Source organism: Camelus bactrianus, chromosome 1 (assembly GCF_048773025.1).
Source record: "Camelus bactrianus isolate YW-2024 breed Bactrian camel chromosome 1, ASM4877302v1, whole genome shotgun sequence".
NCBI lineage: Eukaryota > Metazoa > Chordata > Mammalia > Artiodactyla > Camelidae > Camelus > Camelus bactrianus.
In genome coordinates this window covers 59,569,637-59,596,276 of record NC_133539.1, presented here as the reverse complement: position 1 = coordinate 59,596,276, position 26,640 = coordinate 59,569,637, and the positions used below count along the sequence as shown (strand labels likewise).

Below are 26,640 nucleotides of genomic sequence, written 5' to 3'. Positions count from 1 at the left end.
GACCACACACATGCCCTGCCACCCTACTACTCCCACTGAAAGACATTTCCACAAAGAGAAAATATTGTATGTGAGAACAGTGCCATGTGGAAGCAGAAAAGAAATCAAAAGATGCTGAGTTAGCACAAATTATTCATCTTTGTTTTTTGGGGGAACATAATTGGGGGTCAAAGGTTAAAGATGTGGCCTATATCCCAAGTGGCAAGTGGCACTCCAGGACCAATCTGAACCCCACTCACGCAGCTCCGCCTCAGCATGGACATGGCACCCATGGGGGTGAACAGAACTTCACCATGCAAGGATGAATATGCAGGAAAGCATTTAAAATTAGGTTCTCCAGAGGGAGCTTTCCCACAGGTGGCATGGTGAGGGCAGCCACTGAGGCCAGTCTCCTCTAAGCAAATGAAGGGTTCTCATTTGGGCAAATGCCATGGTCACAGAGGAGATGGGCACCTAAATATCCTCCTGAGTGTGAGGATAAAGATCTTGTCTTGGGTGTGTCCCAAGCACAGGTTTACACAGGACACAACAAGCTGTATAAACCAGTAATAAACCCAGTTCCAGCACTGGAAGCCCCACTGGGTAGCTGTGTTCTCTTTGGGGGATTCTCTCACAAGAAGTGGGAATATGCTCCTTTCCAGAATGGCTTTGGGCAAGATTAGAGTATGGACCTCCCAGGTAGACAGCAGTAGAGCCTCCTTTATTCAGAAGCGAAGTAGACCAAGTTTCCTCCATCAGTTAAGACTAGTTATGCACCAGAGCCCTTCTAAGAACTTCCCCTTATCTACAAAGACTGGAAGGTTGTGGGTCTTCCCCAGATCAGAAGGCAGATGGTGCGTCAGCTTTGGTATTTTCTGATGCTTGTGACTGGCGTCAGCACATAGATGGGCATCAGGAGGTCACAGTGGCTGTCATCAGGATGACAAGGCTGGGTTTCCTACAGTGCGTGGGAGGTAAACTTTTTGATCTCAAGGTCTCTTCCAGTTCTACCATTCTCAGATGTACCCTAGGCACCCAGGAAAGGGGAAGGGGATAGGCAGTGAACAGCACCCACCCTTCCCATTCCCAAGGGGACACTGACAACGAGTACTTAATGACCCTTAACACCACAAACTGCTCCCTAATGGGGAAGAGGCCTCCCTTCTCTCCAGTAATGGGATGTGATTGCAGGGCAGACAGCTTCATCACACAGGGTCCACTGCAGCTGGGGCGGGGGTGGCGAAAGGGGCAACCGGCTGTAAGACACAGCTGCAAAGAGAGCCGCAGTCTGCGCCCGCTAATGAGAGCGACCGGCCGGTGCTCTGTGAACACAGTGGAGGACAGGCCCATTAGTTACAGACCAGAGGGCACAGGGCCCAGGCAGCGGTGCTCATCTTCCAACAAGATGCACTGTGTGTTACTCAAATCACCTCTGAATTACCCAGCCCTCCCACAAATTGCTCATTAAGGCTTTCCTGTCATTCCTGAGCTGCAGTGCCCCCATCTCTGAGAACTCCCTAATCGCAGAGGCTGGGCCTAGGTTGGTGGGGTGCACACAGCAGACATAAGTAATATAAAACAGGACGTGATGACAACTTGCTGCTCCAAGACAGAACTTCTGGCTCACTCATCTTTATCCAACTGCCTTGTTCTGGGCGCATGACAGCTGCTCAACAGCAGTTTATTAAATGAACGCGTGGCCTGCTTTATGGATCATCTCTGGAAAAGAGTCCCTCCTCCCAAAATGTTTAATTGGGAGAGAGAGTGGCTCCTTCCCCACCACCACCAAGACTGGGAGTGCATGGGGTCATCCTAGAGGTCGGGGAAGGTGGTGAGGGGTGACTTCACTTCCCAAGACCAGCTGGTGAACGGGGAGTACCACCCATTATTCAAGGCCTGGGAAAGAAGCTGTCACCCACAGGGCCAGAGGGGAGGCTTCTGAGCCCACTTCTTTATAAAATACAAAAATAGACGCTGGGTGATCACCAGACTCCTCCAATTGCCAAGAGCTTCCCAGATCTGGAATTAGAGGCCTCCGACAAGCCTCCCACCAGAAGGAGGCTAAGACATGGCTCATGCAGGAACTATTTCCTCAGGCCCTTGTTTAGATGTGGATCTGCACACACGACTCTTACCCAAACCGCCACCCTCCTCACCCCCTTTCCAAAACACCAAATAAGTCAAGGGCTGAGGCACTCTGTTCTGCACAGATATTTTAAATTAATCTTAAAAGGACTGTTTTACTCCCCTGCCCCTCACCCAGCACATTTCTGTGGCAGATGGGTCAGGCCTGAGTGGCATTTTCACCACTGACTCAAAATCGAAATATTCCTGGGCTGCCCTCCTCCGTTGTCCTTTCACTCCCGGTTTTGTTTTTGATAGTCTCTCCTACACACACACACACACACACACACACACACACACACACACACACACACACACACACACACTTCTTTTTAAGATATGAGCACAGATCCTAACTTAGAGTCTGTGCACAGAATTCAGGGATGCTGTATTTGGATGGGAAAAAAAAATGCCTTTATTTTCACTAACCTCTAACTAAAATACAGCTTTCTCTTCACTTATGAACACAGTCAACAAACTTCATTAATGTTAACCAATACTTTGGCCTCTGACATCAATAGAAACTCACACATTTTCAAAGCACACCTGGGTTGTTGCCCTGAAATATCATGGTCATGACTACTTCAAAATTACAGTAGTTACATGACTTAAAGTCCATCTTGTTATTTAACATGTTCCTAAAGAAGTACATATGTTGCTATACTTTGAAAATTTATTAACTGTATTTCAATAATTATTTTCCAAGCCCATATATTTTTTGTATGTTTATAAATATTATTTTGAGAAGCTGTCCATAGGCTTCACCAGACTAAACGGGTCCAGAGCACAGAAAGGTTATGAGCCCCTGCTGTCGACTAAGCATTAGAAGGTGGGATTTGAGAGTTTTCCCTGTAGTCATCATGGGCCAGGGGACCCAGGCTAACAGACAGTGGCCAGTGGTGGCATGAGTTGGATCCTAGCAGCAGAGGGATAACAGGGCTATTGGGTAGGAGCCTGGGTGGGCTTTGGTGACAGACAAAATATTAGCTCTGTCCAGCCAGCAGTGTGATTGGTCAAGCCACTTCATCCTTCTGAGCTTCCGTTTCCTCAACTATAGAATAGGAATAATAATATACAATACAATTCTGTGAGCAGCAATTGAGAACATATATGTGTGACAGCGATTACGGCTTGGTGGACTAGCACTTGGCTGACTCTAGAAGGTCAGCCTTCCCTGCCTGGACTCTGCTGGGACTAAGGTGTGTTATACTGTTTTGTTTTGGAGATGGGCACTGTCTGTGCCCCCTGCAGGCTTCCCTTATTCTTCAGCTTCAGGGATGCAGTGAAGTGTCTCAAACACTAAACACATCTAGGCAGACCTAAGTCTCCTACCACCCCTTCTGTCCTGGCTCACTGAAACTGGCATGCAGTCCAGGCTGCAAAGCAGATCCCCTGCTGCCCCAAAGCAGAATAGCCTCAAGTCAAAAGGAGATGTTCCAGACCTTTCCAACATCGGTCACAGGAATCAAAGTCCCTGCCTCTAACTTTACAGAGCAGCTGGCTGCTGATCTGGTGTCTCCCTTCACTTGGATATAATAAATAAGGCTTCTGTGGTCCAAGTGCCCACAACCCCAAATCCAGGCCAGGCCAGGTCAGACCCAGGCTGTCTGGCAACTGGGCAAAGAGCCCTCAAGAAGGCCAGTGGAAACCTTGCGACTCCTAAGGTTGTACAGAAAAACTTCTTTACTTGTCTCTTTCAAATGCTGGCTTAAATGATGTTCAATAGTTCTGTTGTAGAAACGGGCTATGCACTCTTTTAAAATTATACATATTGATTTTCAACTGATTACAAATTATAAAAGATTAGAAAGCACAGAAAATTTATATAGAGAGATTAAAATCAACCAAAAGCCTGGCCCCTAGAAATCAAAACCATTAACACCGTGGTGAATTTTCTTCCAGTTATGCCTACGTTGGCACACTTAATGTAAAGGGGATCATAATTATATAGTTTTATATCCTGATTTCATCACTTAAATAGCTAGAGACATTTTCAATATGGGCCCTTGAAAGACACAAAACCATTAAATCAGACACCATCTATAAAACTCACAGGATACCATGAGATGTCATGGTATTCCTACAAATAGTATTGTGCATTCAAATACAAGTTATTCCCAGAAAACTATTAGGAGAGCCCGTTTCACTCTTCCAGAAGTGCAATAACAGTAAACTCCCTTCTTTAGCTTGGAGAGAAACTAGAGAAGATACTTCTGCATCCTCAGCAAAGAGGCACTGTATGGTATTTTCCTTTTTCAGTTTCTCATATCCCCCCTGATACGGGGAAAGCTTTGAAAATTCACTGCAGGAAAAATGGTGTCTTGCTTGAGAAAGTGCACAGCAGCTGAGAAAAAACCTCCAGAAAGAAGTGGTGTGGCAGGAAGAGCCCTGGACTTCAAACAGAAGAGAGCTGGACTGCTAGGTCAAGTCTGCCACTGAAGCCCCCAAAATCAAAGAGCACTGGTTTTGCCACATCAGCAGAGACACCACCACCCACCTCAAAAGACCAAAGGGCTGTGTAGATTAAATGAGACTCTGTACGTAAAAGTGCTTCGTCAACAGTCAAGTGCACTGCGGGACAATAATCGCTAAGTCATGTTGTTGTGGCTGGTCACAGTGCTGTGACTTCTATTGCTCAGCCAGCTCGAAGGCTTGAACCACTCACGGCCTGCCCTGAGAGGGGCAGTGTCCAACAGTGTAAAAGCATGGACTCTGCAGCCACGCTGCACTTCCTAGATGGGCCAAGTTAATTAGCCTCTCAGTTTCTTCATCTGTAAAATGGAATAATCATAATCCACCCACCTCACAGGACTCTTGAGAGATTGAAATGAGTTAATCTACACATGGTACACGGAGAAAAGTACCTGGCACATAATAAACCCTACACAATCTCCAAGTCCAGTTATCTGTTGATGAACATTTAGGTTGCTTCTATGTTTAGGTTACTGTAAATAGTGCTGCTATGAATATTGGGGCACTCTATTTTTCGAATTAGAGTTTTCTCCGGATATTTGCCCAGGAGTGGAACTGCTGGATCATAGGGTAAGTCTATTTTTAGTTTTTTAAGGAATCTCCATACTATTTTCCATAATGGCTGCAGCAAACAACATTCCCACCAACAGTGTAGGAAGGTTCCCTTTTCTCCACACCCCTCCAGCATTTATTGTTTGTGGACTTTTTAACGATGGCCATTCTGATTGATGTGAGGCGACATTTCTCTAATAGTTAGCAATATTACCATATTAAGTGAAGTAAGCCAGAAAGAGAAAGAAAAATACCATATGATATTACTTATATGTGGAATCTTAAAAAAAATGACACAAATGGACTTATTTACAAAACAGAAACAGACTCACAGACATAGAAAACAAACTTGTGGTTATAAGGGTAGAAGGGGCGTGAAGGGATAAATTGGGAATTTGGGATTTGCAGATACTAACTACTATCTATAAAATAGATAAACAGCAAGGTCCTACTGTATAGTACAGGGAACTATATTCAATATCTTGTAATAGCCTATAATGAAAAGAACATGAAAAGGACTATATATATATATATATATATATATATATATATATATGAATCACTATGCTGTACACTGGAAATTAACACAACATTGTAAGCCAACTATCCTTCAATTAAAAAAAAAAGTGTATACGCCAATAAACACTATACAAGGGAGCTTTAAGAAGTCAGTGATCATTGGCCAAATATAAGACTGGAGTTAATGCATACCAGTCAAAACCAGTAGGCACATTTTTAAAGGCTTTCCACAAACATACTATCATTGACCAGAAAGTTGGACTAGCAGCCTCTGTCAGTTTCCCACTCGGGTTTGGCCAATGCCCCCCTACCTTCTCGGCATCCTGCTCGAAGAGCCGCAGCTGGAAGCACTGGTCCAGCTTGAGCTTGCGCACGTGCCACATCTGGTGCAGGTGCTGCCGGGTGGAGTGCAGCTTGTCCAGAAGGCTGGTGATCTTGGGCACCAGGCTCTGGAAGTCAGCGCTGCCCGGGATGCAGTTGCGCCCTGAAAAGCCGTCGCTGCAGCGTATGCACTGCAGCAACCGCTGCCCCTCGCGGTCTAGCTCCTCCACGGGGGCCTTCAGCACCTTCTTCTTGAGCTGCGTGTGCTCGTCGATGAGCCGTCGCGAGCCCTCCACGTCCACAGGGAACTCCTTTCGGGCCAGCATCTCCTGTAGATCCTCAAGGCGCGAGAGCAGGTGCACGGCGCTGTTGAAGAACTCCTCCAGGGAGAGCCGTAGCTCGATCCATTCCTCGTGGTTGTAGTCCAGGGAGCCATCGAACTCCTCCGTCAGCTGGGAGGGGTCCACCAGCTTCGTGAGGCCCTCCACGGACACCATGCTCGTCTGGGATGGAGAGACACAGAGAGGGAGACTCAGTGATGTGGGGGCAAATCAGGGGAAGACCCCAGGGCAGCCGTAGGTAGAAGAGAGAAAGTCAAGGGGAAAGGCCAAGCTAAGTCTACATATAATGACCACAGCCTGCCTGGGAAAGAGTGAGTGGGAGAGCATGCAGCCCCCTGGTCAGGAGCCACAATTAGCCAAGGTCAGCAGTTTCAATTGACTGGCTGACTGTGTCAAAAAGCCTTTCCACCTGCCCTCCATTTGCCACTCAAAGGAAGACTGCTTTTATGTCCCTGCTGTCCTCATCTTCCTCCTCCTCACCTCCAAGTCTAGCACAACAGGGCTTGAGATGCTACAAGCAGGAGACACTGGAAGAATAGACCGAGTACCTGGGGGTCTAGTTCTCAACAGCTTTAAAACCCAAGGTGTCAACACAGTTGGATTCGTGTGCGTCAGTCCTTGGGCTGCGTGGGTCTCAGAGTGGATCTTTCTGCCTCAGGTTGGGCAGGCCTTGCCCTGCCCTGAGACTCTCCCCATGAGCAGATGTCCTCTGGTGCGAGACTGGGAAACAGACAGGGCTGGAGGCAGGGAGTCTGGGCCCTCAGCTTTCCCTGAGCCCCCTACAAGCTCTTGGAGAGCAGAGTGGAGAATGTCTGTCTCCAGGACACAGAGCAGCAAATGACAGCACAGGCAACCATCCCAATTTACCAAGAAACATCTTTTCCTTCCTATAGGATATGCCAATTCTCTCCCTGGAGAAAGAGAGGCTACTAGAGAAATATCGGGTCCCAGGGTCCAGCCCTACAGTCACTCGTCATGTGAACTGGGTGAGCTACTTAAGTTCTCAGAGCCTCAGTCTCCTCCTCTGTGTAATGGAGAGAATAATGCTTTTCTCCTAGGGCTGTGCTGGAATTAAATGTGACAATGTGTAAAGCACCTGGGGCCCTGGCATGGAGCACGTGCTCAGTCCCTGTTAGCGCTCATCGGGATGCTCTGAAGGCTGCATCCTTCCTGGAACCTTTAAAAGCAGTTTGTCTCCCTCTGTCTTGCTGATGCCTGAGCATCTCCTCCTTGTCTCCCTATCCCGTCCATCTTATTCCAAAGACACAGGAAGGAGCTGTCTGTGTTTGGAACAAGGGTTCTCAAACTGGACTGCTCATCAAGGTTCCTGGGGAAGCTTACAAAAACACTGGTGCTCCAGCCCTGCTACAGCTTGGGCATGGTAGTTTTAAAAAGCTCCAAAATGTGCAGCCATTGACACAAACCTCTGCTAATCTACATCTCTGCTAGTCAAACTGCTGTCCTCAAGCCAGCAGCACTGGTACCACCTGGGAGCTTATTAGAAATGCAGAATCTCAGGTCCCATCTACACCTACTGAGTCAGGATCTGCATTTAACAAGATCCCCAGGGGACTCTATACATTAAACTCTGAGCACTGTTCTAGAGCCCCTTCTCCTTTCAATTCAGCTCAAAGTTCACCACCTCCAGGAAGTCTCCCGTGATTCTGTTCACCAATTATTAAGTATCTGCTCTTGAATAAGCCTAGACTCTCATCTCTGTAGCACTAACTGCCTCTGTCTGCACTAAGGACTTCATCTGTTACTTGTAAAACACTACTTTATAAATACTCTTCCAAGTTAGAAGCCCAGCTAAACCCCCTGTTCTTCTTGCTTGGGAGGCAGACAAGCTTGCTCAGCTTACGGTGAAGGGGTGCAGGGAGATGGGAAGTACTGAGCAGCTACGCTGAAGCCAGTTTCAGGACTTGCTGGAAAGACTGTTTCCAGTCACTTCAGCTAATAAATTTAAAGGCCTGTTGTCACTGCTTCTGTATAAACAAACCAAAAATATACAAAGCATTTACTTCCCTACAGGATTCCTAGAGTTGGGAAGGGGTACTGGGAGAGCATGAGAGTTAACTCTTTCTATAGCAAGTCAAATTTCTGGTGTTATTTACACAGAGGACTGCTGTGGTCAGGAGGTGGTCAGGGTGTTGAGCTCAAATCACAGCCTATAGGAGCCACCATCACTCACACAGACACTCCCGGCCCCCGGGGACAAGCATCTGGAATGGGACGTTGACACAAGATGAAGAGCAGCTCTGCCTTTCTAATGTGCACACGTGCACACGAGGTCCGTCCCCTCGGAGATGAGGCGAGAATTCCGAGAAAGGGGAACAGCTCGAATTTGGCTGGAACAAAGGTTCCTAAAGCATTGATTTAATCTGATGTGTTGTCTTTAAAAACTCTCAGGGGACATATATAGCCTCTAGAAAAATCTAGTTAAAAAACAACATGTTTTCTGAGTGTAAAAGGAATACAAATTCTCAAAAGAAAACAGAGAAATATGAAGAAAACAAAAATCACCCATAATCCAGCCAACTCAGACAAAGCACTGTTAACATTTTCATGTATTTATCAGCCTTCTTTTCCATACACTATACACTTAAGAACAAATTTTAGATTATATTGTTGATACTGTTTTACAACCTACCTTTTTTAAAACAATAATCATGTTTGCTTTTCAGTGACACGTGGTCATTGAATGGTCATTGACACATGGTGTCATTGAAAAATTAGCATGATTATTGTTTTTAAAAAGGCAGGTTATAAAATCATATTTATATGATTATATGACTTCATATGACTTTTAATGGGTTCACAGTATTTGCGTATTAATGTCACCAAAATTAATGGATACTTAGGATACAAATTATACATATGTGTATATATGTCTATATGTAAATATATGTAGATATATGTGTGTATATTATTGCAAAAAACGCTGTGATGGACATCTTTGTAGACATTTGCTGTAATTATAATTTGCTCTTCAGCTTTTTGTTTTGTTTAATTTTTATACTAAAAAGTTTCCTAGAAGGAGGACCACTAGATCAGAGGCTATAAACTCTTTTTAAGGCACTTGACCCAAATTATCAAGTCTTCTCTGAAAACAATTGCTCTGATTTACATTCACCAATAGTAACAGGATTGCCTTGGGACAATCTCCTTCTGAGACTCTCACTGGCAAGGCCACAGTGGCCAAGGAATAGTGAAACATCAGACCCTGACAGCTGTGGCCGGTGGTGCAGATGGAGAAGCGCAGGAGAGAAGTGGCAGTGAGGCAGAAGGGGAGCAGGGAGGGGAGCTGAGAGAGAAGGCGGGCTCACCTCAAAGATGAACTTGGAGCTGCCAAAGTTGGTCTTCTGCTTCTGCCAGAAGTTGTCAGGCTTGATGATGAGGGCCACATGGATCTCGGCTGGAAAGGCTTCCTGCAGCGTCTTGAGGAGGGGCTTGATGAGGTCCCACTTGGAGCCCCGCATGTCGATGATGACGGTGAAGCCACGTTTGCACACGTCCTCACTGTGGGGAGGTCAGAGGTCAGGCACCGCCATGGGGCAGCTGAGACTGTGGAGCGCGCAGTCACAAAGCATCTGGAAACCTGCATTCCTTCTAAACTGGACCAGCCTCCCAACTTCACACCAGGTCCCCTGGCCGCCTTCCAATCTGATTTGGAATGTACTGCCTCAGAAAACCTTTCTAGATGAACCCCATCTGACCACGGGCATCTGCCATCTCCCAGCACTTAGCAAATAACTCAGCCTTCCCTGCAGTCGATGTATTTGTTGAGACATTTACTGCGGTGGTATTCATCATCGTGTTTGATTTTCTTGTCATTCTTGTTTCCCTCTTTTGTTCCTAGGATGAATTCTGTTTTTCTCCATTTGAATGCAAGCTCTCTAAAGACATGGATGCTGCTGCCCTCAGATCTGAGACAGAAAGTCCTTGGCATCACTGCTGTCCTTCCCTGGGCCCACATCCATGGCAGCCACTGGAACACTTTACCACGGAACCCAACCTGGGCCGAAGACTCTTTTTCAACAAAGGGCTCTAGGCTGATTCTATCAATTAATTAGAGATGGTACACAAGGCATTGATAACATCACTGTATTTAAGATGTATTACTTATAGTTCAAAATGTATGCCAACTTTGAAAACATCAGGTTGCTGAGTCATGCTTCTTACACTTAGATGACTAAGTGTGGGACTGATTAGAACAGTGATGGGATCCAGGTGTCCCACGTACTTCCATGATAAGAGTCAGGGTATAAAGAGGCACATTCCAGGAAGTTAAGAGAGGGGAAACCACTCTCGAAATCAAGGCCAGCTGAAGTGACAGTGACCCATTTGAAAACCAAAAAATAATCAGACTAAGTGAATCAAGGTGTTGCTATATAACTTACTAAGTAGCAAAGTTTATTTAAACACTTGGACTTTATAACTCCTAAGAATCAAAAGAAAAAAATGAAGGTCAAAACAGTTATAACAGCTCAGTTATAACCTATGTGTTTATTTTATAACTCAAAATAGACTTCAGTTAATTCATATGTTTATATAAATACTGTCATAGCATTTCCTTAGAGTGTTAGGATTAATTTCCTATTCCCCATATGGTACTCACTTAAACCAAACCACTGTGCGTGTTGCATGCCCCACAGTCTTGCACCACCACCTATCAATTGCTTGGAGCTACTGGAGGTTAAGACCACAGTGGGGGGATTTAGGCTACAAAAGGAAACAAAATCCCATTTCAGGCTTCATTCTCAAATCTCAGCCAGTGATGAGATGTCACAGACTTTCTCCTACGACTGTGTGACTATCTCAAGCATAAGGCAGCCTAGTTAGGCCTCCCAGTCACACAGCAAACTCCCCAGGTAAGGACACTCTTTCCATTTCTTCTTGTTGATACAAAGGATTAGACTCTGCAAGAGGGAAGGTTGAGCCTTTTCTTTCTCCTTAAATCCTGCCTCCCAAAGGAGAGGAGTTACCTCCTCTTCTCTGACACTTACTGAGTCAGCAAGTGGCCAGCGTCTCCCATAAATAATTCTTCCTACCTTAGTGTCTGAAAGCAATGTGACTGCTTCTTAAATTGCAGAATTTCTTTCCCATTATAAGAAAATACCTGCTAATTATAGAAAAGTTAAAATATTCAAAAATCTATATAAGGTGCACAAATGGTAGGGATTTATAATACTCGGGCCTATTTCCTTCCAGTCTTTTTTGTGCATATAATTTTCATACTGTATAGCATTCTACCTTTCACTCTAACAGTGTTTTCTCCTATCTAAAATTTCTTTGAAACTGTTATAGTTAATGCCACACAGTCCATCTTATACCTATACCATAGCTTATTTAATCATTTTCATGATTGCTTTACAGAAGGGCACATCAACTTATTTGACCATCAGCAATGCATGAGAGGACCCTGCCTCTTACTGTATCCTCATCACTACTGGTCACCAAATTTTTAAATCTTTGCCAATTTTCTAAGGAAAATATTGCATTACATTTAAATTTGCATTCCCTTGATTACTCTCCATTGCTTATTGGCCCATAAGAATTTCTTCTGTGACTTACCTGATCATTTCTTTTATCTGTTTTTCTATTGGGATTTAGTGACTTTTCTCACTGAGCTTAGTTTTGTTTAGCTTGACTCACATGTGCTGCATGCCACTTATGCCAGGCACTGCACAGTTATTGTGGGTCTTGCTTTTCCTTAGAGAGGACCGACTTCCTTGTTTACCTGCTCCTCAGGCTCCCTCGCTGTTACCATAATTGTGCTGACCTGAGAAATCCTGGCCTCTAACAACAAAAAGTCAGGGTCGCGACCAGGAGCTGGAGTTTGACTCTCCCAACATCTGAATGTGGTCAGTAACAGCTTGCATACTGTTAATGAATGATTTCTGACAACTAAAAGAGAAATCAGGCACTAAGACTGTCTAGGACGATCTCACTAACCCAGGAGATGGGAAACAGGCCCAGAGGCTGAATGTTGAGAGATACCCTGATTGGCATCTTTCTGCGAAAACAGCCTAATCTCCCAAGGCGCTCTCTGGGTTTGGCTTGAAGCAAGGAGCATACCGAGGGGAGGGCAAAGAACTTTTTACCACATGCTTATTCTGTGCCAGGAACTGGGCACTCGACACATGTTATTTCATGTTATTCTCACAATGACTTATTCTCACAATGACTTGGCATGGTTATCACCATATAAGAGATGATAAAATTGAGGTGCAGAATTTGCCCAAGGTCACATGACCAGTAAGTAAGTACCTAGCACAGAGTCAAAACCAGGACCACTGACTCCAAAGCCCACGCTCAGGGGATTGTATCACATTACACCTCACCATGTTGCCACTACGTGCGGTGTGTCCATGACTGGGTGTGGGGGTGAGGGTCAGTGAGGAGGGCACTTGTTTAGGGAGCTCATAGGAGATGGGGAAAATTAGGGCAGGGAATCCAAGTGTATGACCTCCATTCTACAGTCTGCCAAATCACAAAATCACAGAAACAAAAGGGCATGGCATATTCAGAAAGTTCAAGTAATTCACTTTGGCTTAGGCAGGTGGGTAGGAGGCAGAGAGGGATGAGAGGGTGCTGTCTGAGTGCCTTAGAGAGCCCTATTCTGGGCTTGGACCTTCCTCTTACATACTCTCCCCCCAGGGAATTGGAAGACTTGCCACACAGAGTCCATGCTTCCCCCACCCCCTTTCTACACCAAGCTCCTTGTAGCTGAAACCCTAAAATTCTTGGCTCAAAGAGTCCTTAGCCTACTTCCTAGACCCATGTGGGCCTCTCTCTCCAGTCCATTCCCCCACGGGTAAGCAATACCACCAGTGTGAGCACCTCAGCCTACGGGGTGGCAAAGAGCTGCTGTTTACAAAGATGCGGCTAAAATGTGGACTTGGGAACTGGGGTGTCCATGAGCAGGCATGATGCCCCTGTAGTGGACGACAGAGCTGGACGGTGGGCAGAGAAAGGATGCAGCGCATAGGGCTGAAGACAGGTCTCCCTGTCCTGCCAAGTTCCAGCATGAACTCAGAGGAGCCCAACAAATCTGAATTCACAATTGGCCTCTGAGGTAGCTCTGAAGATATATCTGTCAAGGTAGAAGGGTAGAACACGTTTTATTTAACAGTTTGTTAGCTCGCTAAATTAATTTTCAATATTTAGACACAGGGTATATGGGTTTCCGTTTGTACTTCTGCCCCAGGCATCTCAATGTTAGAAGCAAGCCTTGCAGATAACAGTCAGGAGTGGAGCAGGCCTCCAATCAGAACACGCCTTCCTTTTACCACGGCAGGAGTGCTGCATTGATCCTAAGGGCAATCAGGAATCACTAAAGGGTGCCATTTAGGGAAAAACACGGGCAGGTGATTTGGAGAGATTACCCTGCTGCTGTGCAGAGAGAGAATAAATTGGGGTCAGCCAGACAGAGAAGCAAGAGCAGAAGCAGAGAAATCACCTCCTTTGGATCTTTGCTAAGATGCCTCCCAAGTGAAGTCTTCCTCATCAAGCCTGCAGCTGTCACCTAGTACTCCCTCCCTCCCTTCCCTGAATGATTTGTCTCCTGAGCACTTATTACTATTTGGATCATACGTTTAACTTATTCATTTATTGTCCATTTTCCATCACAGGAAAGTAACCTTAATGAGGGCAGGGATGCTTGCACTGACTTCACTGCTGGATTCCCAGCACCTACAGTGCCGGGTGTGGGCTAAGCCTCGATACACCAAGGAAGGAGAGGAGGCAGTTAAGGGTATGGAATCCAGAACCAGCATTCCTTGGTCTGAATCCTGGCTCCATCATCTACCTATTGAGGAACCGTAGGCAAGTTACTTTTCACCTCTACGCCTCAATTTTTTCACTATGTGAATAATAGTAACTACATTCCAGGGTTATTTTAAAGGTTCAGTTTGTTAATACACATAAAGCACTTGTAACGGTGCCAGATGCGTAATCTGTACTATGTGAGTCTTAGCCACTGTAGGGGGCGCTGCTGGTGTCCCTTGCAGGGCCCCTGTATTGACCACTGGGCCCAGTCCCCAGTTCCATAAGTGCTGCAGCAATCAGCTTATGCCTGAGATCGTCTCTGGAGACTAGCCCGTGGCAGATGGGTGCACTTCTCCAGAAGACGCTTGGGCAGCTATATCCCTACCCAGGGGTGCCAAAGCTCAGACACTCTACCTCAAGGTGGATTAACTCTGAAGTGTGACTTGTGCTCCAGATCTTTCTCATTCCCCGAGTCAGCCTCCAGCAAGACTTTATCTGAGACCACATCCTTGCTCGGTTCTACCCCATCCTACTCAGCTTCTCTAACTCCCTTCTAAGTTTTCCATACAGAAAATGCCCTTCATGAATCATTTGTACCTGAATCCCTGTCTCAAGACACACAGCCACAGTCATACATACATAAATTTCACATATATATGAAATTCTGAAGGCAATTTGAAATACAGCTTGGAGATTAAAAGAGAAATTTGGGCTGCAAATTCTGACTTGGGAATCATCATGCTTGGCACATAGTAGGTGTGTTCAATAACATTTTCTGAATGAATAAATGTATGAATGGTGGCAGCAGATATGCACAGAAGTGGATGAGATCGCCCAATGAGAACAAGTACGATGAAAAGAACAGTCTTCTCAGTCCGGGATAGAACTGATGGGAATATCAATTTTAAGAGATGGGAGAAGAAAGTAAATGAGCCTGAGGAACAAACGCAGAGACGTTAGATAGAACCAGGAGAGGAGTGAAGTCAAAGAAATCAGGGAGGAGAGAATTTCAAGGAGGAACTACAGTGTCAAATGCTGCAGAGAGGTCATTAACTTAGGTCAGAACAATTGCATTTAGCAGCTAAGAGGCCTTGGACCCACTGGTCAGGGCAGTGTCAGTGGGGACTGGGGTAGGAATTGGGTGGAGCAGGGAAAGAGTCTTCCTAGTTGGTCTCTGAGACGACTGGAGGATGTGTCAAAATCATCACAGGTGGCATTTGGTGCACCCCCTCCCCTGGCCCTGTCTCCCAAACAAGAAGGGTCTGTACACTGCTCTTCGGCTACCCGGAGCTTCACAGAGGCTCCCCAGCCCACCTCTTCCCCAAGCCTCCAGACCCCCAGACCTCTCTCCCTCTCACTCCATGTGATCAGATGGGGAGCAGCCACAGCAAACCAACTTACACCAGACTATAACAGGCAGCTGTCCTTTTCCCTTTAGGTTATTTATCTTTGAAAGGTATTTCTTAACCCAAATTCAATTTTCAGGGGCAGAATTTGCATGGTGTATGGTGAGGATGGGAACACAGAAAAGTGAAATTTGAAGCAGCAGGCCTTCAAATCCACTAAAGAAGGGAGAGGAGAGTGAGCAACCCTTGCCCTCCCCCAAGCTCCCTGCTTTAGAGGGAGAACGCAGCCACTGCCCCACCCGTTTCCAGACAGGGGCTGGAGACCTGGATCCCTTTAGCCAGCTTCTCACCCTTTGTGATAAATTAGAGTCCCTTCCAACTGAGCTGTGAACTGATTCATAGACGCTCAGGAGCTCTCGGGCCCAGGACATAAGTGTATAGTGAGCGGCCAGATGACTGATCAGACAGTTCTACAGCGTTTACTCTTTTGTGCATTACATGTCTTTGGTGGGGGGGGGGGAGGTTCACTCAGCGAGCCCATGCTGCCTCAAAACAGCATTTGCACCTCTTTATGATGATGCTTCTCAGACTTCACTGACTTTCATTATCACCTAGGACACTTGTTTTAGAGTCATGATTTAGGGGGCAGCTTTTAGATATTCTGATAAAAATCAGTCCGGGATGAGGCCCAGGAGTCTCCCCAGGTGATCTACGAATAACACGTTGACTCTCTTAGGTATGGTTTGTGAGAGTTCAGTGAAACGCACTTTGTCTAAATCAGATGAGGACAGGCATTAATAAACAGTAGGTAACACACAACTATACAGTCAGAACAACGTTTGCAAGGTGAACCAACAGCTATGCTATACAAAAGTCGGTCAAAAATGTTAGCAGGTTTCTCTCTCCATAGCCTCATGCTCCCTCGAGTGGCGTCATTTATTGTAAGCCCTGGCTTGGGAGGAGTTCTGTCCTTGCAGTGCATTTCTCTGGTTCTTTTTGCAAAGACCAAGCTCCTCCTCTGCTGGCCTAGGGAGACTCTCCCTTAAGGGCCTGGCCGCTGCCCTCCCCATTGTAGCTGTCTGTGCTTAACCAGATGCCCACTGGAGAGCTGTCTTCCCCGGCCTCCCTCTGTACTTCTAAATTGCCATGAAATCACTAATGGAGTTCCTGCTTCTTATCATACACCTGACCTGGTAGCCTTATTTAAACTTCTGGGCAAGTTCTGGGTGTCTCTCTGGGTCCTGGTGGGTCCTGCTCACATCTGATGCCCCAGAGTCATCCTCTGACCCACGGAGCTGTGAACTCTATGACGATGGTCCTGGGTCTGATTGGTCAGGTGCAGAAGGCCTCTATGGTGGGCGGTGAGGAACCAATGAATCAGCATGTCACTCCTGGCCCTCTGCTGTCCTGGTGGTACCCCATGCTAACAGAGATTACAGTTTAGCAGCCCACCATTGAACCCAGGCCCCCAAAGTGTTTTATTAGGCACAGTTGTTACTATTGTTTATAATGCTTTCAAGTGCCTTCAGGGGAAGCTTAAACTCTTCATTCTTTAAACCACTCCCAGTTCATTCCCATACTCACGTGACCTGTCTGCTCACTGGCCTGTGGATCTGCCTCTTCTGTCACATGAGAAGACTCAAAGACCTTAGCTTGGGGAGCAGGGGGTAAGGTACCAGTGTCTCAAGCCAAGGCTTGCTCTGGGATCTGGGCAGCAGGGCAGCGTGCCTACAGATGACAACCTCAGACCAGGGTGTGGCTTCAGGGAGCCAAGTGTCACTTCCTCCCAATCCCTGCTCCCTCAGCTCCTCCCCAGGTCCCTGGCTCACTGAAGCCCAGACCACCCCTCTGGATTCCATCCTGGCCACATCAGTGAACCACTCCCATTACCATCTGGCTAAGGGGTCAGATTCAAATGCCACCTTCTCCCTGGGGTCTTCCCTGATCTTCCCTACTCACTCAAACAACATTTTATACACATCTCTATTAACTTCTTTACTAGTTTCAGTTTTGTGTTAGACTTTAGCCTCTCATCCCCCTATGCCATTGTGCTTGCCCACCCCAACTCCATCTTTGCCTAGACAACATCTACTCATATTTCAATGCTCAACTCACATGCCTCTTCCTCCAGGAAGTCCTCTCTTACTGTTAGACCCCTCCCCATCCCACTCCATCCCCTCTGGGATAAGCGCTCTTCCCATGCATTGCCATAACCGTGTGCTTACTCTACGTGACAGAGGTCATATGTGGGGTAACTACAGCCAGGCTCTGTCTGATCAACTTCTGTATCCCTTACAGAGATTTATATGGCTTCAAAATGGGAACCTAGTTATGAAGGGGCTTCATAAATAATATGGTATCATATAAATATACCATATTACCTATTAATTCATTAATTTATTGAACTAGCAAATATTTATTGAGCACTTACTTTGTGGCTGGCCTGATGCTAGGCACTAGGGATACAGATGTGGATAAGACAGAAACATGGTTACATTCTAGGGGGAGAGATGGACACAAGATATTAGCTAGATAAATAGTATAAATGCAAACCACGCTAAGTCTTAACAACTTATCAGGTGGTCAGAATAGGCCACTGTGAGTAGCTGACATTTAAGCAGAGACCAAAACTATGGGAAGGAGCTAGTTAAGGGAACACTGTAGAAAGAATAATGCAGGCAGAGGGAACAGTCTGTGCAAAGGCCCTGAGGTGGAGAAGAAGCTGTGTGGGGGCTGACAGGAAGGAAGCAGGAGACCAGCAGTCAGATCTGGGCTCTAAATCTGGAGGAGCTCAAAACCTTAAGCTGAAGACAAATAGAAAATGAGAGCCAAACTCCTGAAACTTGGAGCAGCTGTTTTTGATAAAAATAGGACATACACACATATTAATGACAAAAGCTAATTTTATTGAGCACATGAGAATCTATGTCTGCTAAGGGTTTTATAAGCATTTTCTTATTTATTCCTCACATGAAACTCACAAGCAGCTGCTATTTTTACCCTGCCCTACAGTTAAGGAAACTGAAGCCCAGGGAGGTTAAGTAACTTGCTCAAGTCACCAGAAAGAGGTAAAATCATATTTGAATCCGGTCTGTTTGATTCCTGGATCTGTTGTGCTACTTTGCCTCAGAGAGACACTTGAACCTGAAGGAACTTAAATGCTTACTCATGCTAATCCTTCATTTCAGAGCCAAGGGCAACAAGTTCCAGAGCAGGGAAGTGACCTCCCTCACAGTTGGGTAGGTGTTTTGGCCATTTGGGCCAGACATCCAGGTGTCAATCTCCCCGCTTCAGGTCTTCTATTAAGCCATGCGAACTCTGAAACTGGGAGGAAGAAAAGTCCTTCCAGATGTTAAGTAATCTGGTTTGAAGGCCCAGGGTATCCTGTGTCGAGGACCAAAGCCCCTTCCCAATGAGTGAGGACCATCTCACTCATGGTTGCACTGTGCTGTGGCAGCAGAGAGACAGCCTGACTCCATTGCCCCAGCTTCTGTGATCCCCCCTGAGGTTCACCCCATATCTCTGAACATCTGGCAGATTCTCACTCAAAACACCTGTCAGAATAAATGTAACATTGATTCTTCCTGGTGGCAGGTGGGGGAGCAGAGACTGGCAATGAGCACCATGCCAGCAGATCAGGCGAGGGGGCAGCAAAGGATCCTGCTTAGTGGGTGCTGCTGGGGGCTGTTTCGTTGGTGCTAGTTGCAGGGAACAGGGTGTCAGCAGTGTGGGGTGTCAGAATCCTAGTGTGGGAGCCCAAGAAGGCCCAGCACTTGGACTGTGATGGAGCAGAAGTAGCTTTCAAAGCAGACTGAGTCACTAAGTAGTCCAGGGAAAGAGACAAATTAAATACTGGGGTAGAGGGCTGGACTGGCCACTGAGGAGTAGGCAGGGGACGGGAAGGCTGAGACAGGACTTCCCTGCCACACACAGCTCTGGCCCCACAGGAGCAAGTGGGACCTGCAATGCAGGATGACCTGGATGGTCAGTCCTACCACGGTGCACAGACAGCTCACCACGAGTAGACAGAAACCAGCAAACGGCAGAAGGAAGAGTAGCCCCAAGATGTCACCTAATTCACACTCTCCCCAGGACTGTGCTGTACCCACGCCTCCCTGAAATCACTTTATGAGCTGAATTCTCCACTCAGAATTTGAGGAACAAGAAAGGCCCTTGGAGTTCCGATGAAAGAACGGTTCCCCTGGCCCGTTTGTGCCCGAGTTCTCCTGCCATTCTCAGGCTGCAGAGTCCCAGATTTTGTTTCAGTCCCCCACACCTATGTGGCTTAACCTGCTTTCTGCTCCTTAGTGCTGCTGTCATAGCGGCTCTATGCTGACTGCCCCAAACCACACTACACCCACTTTCTTCAACAACCAGAAATCAGCAGGTGTAAAGAAAAGTGTTAAAGACACATTAGCACCTGCTTTAAGCTTTCTCATTGGTATAATCAGAAGCAGTAAAAACACTGGAGGAGGCTGTGCCTCCTCGAGAAATGAGCCATTCTCAAGGAATGTTGTGTCTGAGTGTTCTGTCACCCAGACAGTCCTCAAGCTCTTCCTGCACAATGTGGCAGGCTCCTGAATGGCCAAATGTCTGAAAGGAGGAGAGGGGAGCCCCCCCTGCCTCCCATGTACCTCTCTTGGCAGGCTCACAGGTAGCTGTCCACCATCAGCAGGTTTCCTGTCATGATGTGATTCAGCTGCCATGAAGGCCACTTCAGGATCTATGTTAATCCATCCAGAGGTTCTGTTTTTGTTTTTTTGTTTTGTTTTGTTTTGCTTTGTTCTGTCCATTTTTCCAGGTCATGATTATTCCAAAGAATTTGTGTCTTTTCTACCCATTTAACAACTCATCTTTTGCCTCTGCACCTCTGATCTGTGATGCCAGGACTTGGGGGGACAAAGGCCAAAGGTGATCATTTATCCTAAATTGAAGCCTCAATCCCCTCTCTGTAAAGTGAGGAGACTCTGACTAATGGGTCTGGGGTTTGGGCTCAGTAGTATTCAGAAGTTCCCCGTGATTTGGCTGCACAGCCGTGGTGAGGTACTACCAGTGCTACTAGGTACCAGGTCTAGGAACTCCCCGTTGCTCATGCCCCACCCTCAACTTTACCAGAAGCAAAACCAACTCCTGCCCAGACAGAGTCCCAGGGAGACCTCGCAATGGAGTTCAAATGAAAAAGGTTTATGTTTTCCACCTCTTTGAAATCAGCTAACTAATTCCACCCAAATGAAGCTATTTGAAAAAACAAACAAACAAAAGACTCTGATTGCAACTGTGCCGGGGGCAGGGATGTGGCTGACTCTCTTTTTCATCCCTGGATAGGGTGAGGTGAAGACTCAGACCCCAAGTTTACTCCCTGTATCCCGAAGTGTGGCCGCAAAGTGACAGGTCCAGTGGCCTAAAAAACACAGGAGGACCTCTGCATCCACATACTGACGTGTCCTCAATGCCATCTTTTAACAAAACACTTTCTAAAAACCAAGAACCAAAAAAGCTGAGAAGCACAAAGATCTGCCATCCTGCAGAGAGTCAAAGGAGCATGCCACAGGTTGGAGGGAGCTCCCAAAGAGAGTTCCAGAAATGGGCCGGGTGACAGCAGGACCAAGGCAAAAGGATGCATCCTTCCAAAGGAATTTTCCCACTGAGGCCAGCTTGGGCAGCTGCATATAAACCCTGGTGTGTGTTAATCCACCAGGTCATTACCTTACAGTCTCGTGGCCTCTGAAACACAACGTCCATTCACCAAAAGAGGCGACCACTTTCTAGGCCAGACTGGTCTGGGCCAGAGTGCTTGGAAGGAGCTAATCTCAGGAGAAAAAGAGCTTGGAAACTCAGGAGGAGGACAGAACCATTGCTTCTGGAAATCTGGGGCTGGCTGCCGGAGGGCAGGTGGCAGAGGGGTGTGTTCAGAGGCGTGGGATGGAAACTGACACATCCATTTCCCAACAGCAACCTCCTGTCTTATTTCGCAGCCTCCTTTCCTATTTCCCACCCTCCTTCACAGAGCTGTAGGTTCCTTCCTTCTAGCGTATTCAGAACATGAAGCAGAAATGAAATGGAAACCAAAGCAGCGAGGGAAAGAAAGAACGAACGGAAACCAAAAACCACAACCTCTCCACACAGCCCTTCCCCAGGCTGAGTGAAAAACTAAGTCATCTTTTTTAACTTAAAAATATGTCATTATAATCACTGCTCATACATGTGTGAGTAGCGGACCAAAAATTGAATCCACATTCCAAAGACTATAACCTGTCTAACCACAGTGTCTCAGTCACCCCAACTGTAAGCCACAGGAACATTTAAGCCACTTTTCCAAAATGGGGAGGCAGAGAAGAGGGAAGGCAGCTGACCCAAGAGAGGCTGCAATGGTGTGGCGTGTGCTGGCTCCGCCCTCAGAGCAGTGCCTCCTCTTTGTTGGCTGCATCCCTGTTGTCCTCACCACCTTTCTCTTTCTCTCACCACACCCTCACCTCTCCTTGCTCTCTCCCGGGGATGCCCCCACTCTCCAGCTGGGCTCCGGTTTCCTGGCTGGGCAGGTGGAATCCTCATTAATAAACCACACATTTCCTCTAGGAAACAATCTTTGGTCCAAACTGCCACACACACCTCCACTCCTCCCCTCCTCCTCCTCCTCCTCCTCCTCCTCCTCCTCCTTAAGTAACAATCACTTACGTGAAAGCCTGAGGCCATGTGCCTGTGCGCACAAGCGCGCGCGCGCGCGCGCGCGCGCGCACACACACACACAGGTGCCCAAATAAACCCATCCACAGACGTCCTCAGCTACCCTCAGGGCCAAGCCTGCTGGGCTCTGCCAGCACAGGGGCTCCGCCTCCCTTAGAGCAGGTGGCCCTCACTCAGAAGCCAGCCTTCCTTCCTTCTGCCACCAGCCTGGGTCCCAGTGATTTCCATGGAGGAAAACCCTCTGAGGGCTCAGTCACAGGTATAAACCTGAATGCGCCAAGGGAGGTCATGGAAAGCCAGCAGAGAAACCTAAGGAAGGGGGACAGGTTTGGAACTTCAAACTAAACAGGAAGGGCTCAAAAAGGTCCTCGCCCTCACCCACAGCCAGCTCAGAGGCTCTGAAAGCTGTGTGTCAGTGGGATAATTACCTGCGGGAGACCCCAGGGAGGCCCCGCCCCCAATGTGTGCTACTCTGGGAGCCACCTGCTGGCCCACAGGTCCTGTCCTTGTCTGGTTGCAGTGACTGGCCCCAGCAACACTACTGGCCAGCTGGATGGCCCTGGGCAGCTCACTACACTCCCTGGACAGAATTCCACCTTTTTAAAGGGAAGGGGTTGGCCTGGCTGACTTCTATAAGCCCTTCCTGCCTCAAGCTCTCAGATGCTAATCCAGCTAGTTCTTTTAAAATCCACTTCAGGTTATACATTCAATTAACTGTCTCTGATGACATCCATTGAATTGGTTTACTTATTTAACAACTGCTTGGAAAACATTTAGTTTGTTTTCTCTAGTGGGTCCTGGAATTTCTACTGGATTGAAGCTTTCCCGAGGGCAAGAACTGCCCTCAATAGTCTGCAAGTGTAGCCTGAAAAAAACCAGAGGATTATTTGACCTCTCTCTAAGTTGGTGGGTATGTAAGAACTAAACAACTGTCCCATCTATGCACAGAATTCAATCTGGACCAATTTGCAGGTGTCCTAATGGAGGATTCCATCCCAGTCGGGGCTGCGGTCGGGGGAATGGTTCTTGTCTTCCTCCAGGTCCAAAACAGGGAATTTATCTTCAGCAAATAAGTTCTGAAGCCTGAGTATCCTGCAAAGGAAAACAGCCTCCAGTCTAGGGATAAGAGGACGTTCTCTTTCAGGACAGAGAATCAGGGTGGAGCATGACCTGGCACTAGGGTCAGACCTTGCCTTGAGCACCAGGCCAAAAAGAGTTTCTGTGCAAGACCTGGCACAAAAATTGCTGTCAATGTAACAGATAAAATTCCAGCTCAGGACTGCACAAAATAGTTTGAGACAAAAGGGGGAAAATTGACTGGTTTTAAGGTTTTTGAGTAGCTCTCAAAACCAAGGCTGGTCCTTGCTTGATCCAGAATGAGGTAAGGGGGAGGGGGAGGAGGGAGGCTCTGACAGAAAGGGGAAGAAGGAGGACAATCAGGATGCACACTTGGATGATGTCAGTAAATGATTCGGAAGAACATCTGCCCTAGCTGAGTCATGGTGGCTCTCACAAAGTGCTTCTGTCTAGGTTCCAGGAGAAACGGGCTGGCTGTCATACTTGCTCAATTTAGAAACAGGAACACTTCTCCTTGGTGAGACAGCATCCACTCCCAGCTCCCGCACAATGCTCCTCCATGCTCCATCCTCTGTCATAGAGCCAGTCCACCCATCCAGCCTGGGCATTCCCTATGGGTACAGCCCCTCACAAAGGAAAGTGAACATCCCAAGGAGACCTAGGTCTGGCTTCAGTGACTTCGTGTCTTGAAGAGAGAGCCTGGCGTTGGCTCCGAGGACCCTGGAGGTGAGACACTGCCCTTTCCCTTCAGGGAGATCCCAGTCTAAGGAGATTCAGACAACTTGCAGGTGCTGCTCTGCAAACTTCCTGCCAAACCAGACTCCTTGTCCTTGCCTTCAGGAGATTTGTCACCTCTCAGGGAGAAAACCTTGTGAACAACTGGAATTCGTGGAAGAGATGGGACCCATCACCACTACATGATGAGTTTTCTGGATTCAAAGTCTTTTTCAAATTTTTTTCAAGTTATTTTGTTCTGCACAGGTGATGCTGTTCTTTTCATAAAGAAATTCTTTATAAGTCTTTTTATCTAAAGCAATCCAAGAAGAGATGAGATGGAGAGAAACAGGTGAGAGGAAAGCCTTCTTCTTTTAGTAAAAGCTACAGTGGCAAACTGGTACAGAAATTTTCGGCAACAAGTAAGTGTATTCACCAGGGTTATACTCTCAGCCCCCAGAAGCCCTAGGTAGTAATGTTTCTCTTGTTCTCATTTTCCACGTTCAGAGAAAGAAAACAGAATCTGAAAGGGAAGGTTTGAAAAGACAAATGAAGACTTTTATCTTCAATGTGTGTGACTGATGCAAACAGTGAGGAAGACAGTAGAAATTCCAAGAGATAAGTATGTTTGGGGTGCTGTGACTTCAGATCTACCTAACACTAAAGACAAACCAATAGGAAAGAATTTTTTAAAGGATTTTATCTTAAAAAAGGAAGTTAAGAACTGGTATAGAGATTCTGCATTATTTAAGCATTTTCCCCCAAAATAGCATCATTATAAAATTCCACTGGCAATAAAATTTCAACTGGCAATTACTACATACTCCAGCTAAATATTTTCACAAACATTATTTAATATTTACTAAAATTGTCTTAAGAAAGATAATATTAAACTCATTTTGTGGTTGAGGAAAAATAATTGTTGTTTAGTGGTTACATAAGTTTCAATACAAAATTAAAAAGTAAAGCCTGGAAAAATCTAAGGTCTAATGAGGAGAGAGTAGACTATTACCATTTGGAGCCTCTGACCAAACCCATCTGTATCTTCCAGGCCGCTGAGCTGAGGTACTCCGCCACTTGGTGGCAGCATACATAATCTGCCAGAAGTACACGTATGTACTAAAAGCAGTCTCTCTACAAAACTGAAATATTGTAACATGAAGTGTAAGGATCCAATACATGCTCAAAAATACACCAAACACTAGTGAGGGGCACATGAAAGAACCTAACCAATGACAGGTGAAGAGAGAAATACAAAACATGCTGCAAACAATTATGTAACGGGGAAGAAAGAAACCACCCCAAATCTGGAAACTGCCGAGGAAAAAATAAATCCTTTCCCTCAACACCACACTGTCCCTCCAGCATCTATATTCAGGGAGTGCTCCCATTTCCAACATTCCAGCCAAATGAATCTGAACTAAATTTAAATCATCTTGATTTCCCAGCATGAATTCTTGAAATTCTGTATGCGCTGGGGCTTATTTCACCTGAAACGCTGAAGTTTACCTAATGTGAGAGGGACCAGAAACATCAGCTTCCTAATCAGCCTGCTGTTGGTAAGCCACAAACTTCAGAAGCCTAAAAAGAAAATAAATGACCCCACCTAAGCTTTAGAGGCCCATTCAGCATTGCTGCCCAGAGACAAACTCCAGGAAGACCCAAGTTTCTCAGTGGAAGGCAGATAAGGATCTCAGTTCAGGTGAGCAGAGGTTAACAATCACTTTGGGCCAAGCCAGGAACTAACTGAGCAACTAGCCAAGCAGCTGAAATAGACCCAGAGGCAAAACTAAAGATTCACCAAGAGCAAAGAACAATTAAGTCTTTATAGACTTTTTTATCAGATCCGAACTGTAATGAATGGTCCCCGTTAAGATGCCTATTAGCTTAGGAAAGTAAAAGGAATCCTAACCTGGGAGACCCCAAGGGGCAGTCCCTGTGGCCAATTCCTTTCCACTTTTCATATCCAGAATCAGGGTTAGTTAGGTGCATAATACATGACCCTAAATTAGGGTCCCTGATGATGGTGTTAAGACTGTTTGCACAGTGGGGTTTGGGCAATGATGAGAATATAAACATAAATTTGGAGAAATATAAAGGCTTGGAAGTTTATGGCAAGGCATATTGGAAGTACAAACTGGGAAATTTGGAAAGAAATGCAGCAATGTATATCACTAGCCTTAAAAAAAAAATCCATGATTGCCCCAAATCTATCCCAAAGAAACCGTTAAAATGTAGACAAAAGTTTAGACACAAAGATGTTTACTGAGAGTTATTTACAGCAATGAAGTTTTGGAAATGACTCAGATGTCTAATTAAAGAGGTTGGTTGAAATATGGTGCATCCCAAGACACACTATTATGCAAAAAAAAGTTTTTACCATTATGTAAATATTCTTAGGGTATAATGTTGAGTGGAATAAAACAGAAGCAAAATTAAATAAATAATATGATTCAACTATGTTTTAAAAAATCTCCAAAGAAAAAAGACAGGAAGGAAAAATGTCAATATATTAATTGTTTCTATTTCTAGTGGGTAGAGTTACAAGTGGCTTTTTAAAATTATTTCTATTTTTTAAAAAAATTATTTCTACTTTCTGCATTTATTTTCCATAATAAGGAAAGAGTTTTATAATTTGAAAAAGAGGCCAAGACTTTATCACACTACTAGGCATATATATTCATTCACTTAGTATTTAAAAAAATTTTTTTCAGTATTTACTATAAGCCTGTTAGGGGATA

General features: G+C 46.0%; 1 protein-coding gene across 15 annotated transcripts in view; it reads right to left on the bottom strand.

Moving 5' to 3' along the window:
• The window catches only part of KALRN (kalirin RhoGEF kinase), a 616,794-nt gene that overhangs the window by 399,876 nt on the left and 190,278 nt on the right, over window positions 1-26,640 (bottom strand). For all 15 annotated transcript variants that reach the window (XM_074364800.1, XM_074364803.1, XM_074364805.1 and 12 more), the window contains exons 4-5: window positions 9,635-9,827; window positions 5,958-6,470 (exon numbers count right to left, since the gene is read on the bottom strand). In XM_074364800.1, the coding sequence (XP_074220901.1) occupies window positions 5,958-6,470; window positions 9,635-9,827 (706 nt within the window). The remainder of the gene's footprint in view (window positions 1-5,957; window positions 6,471-9,634; window positions 9,828-26,640) is intronic.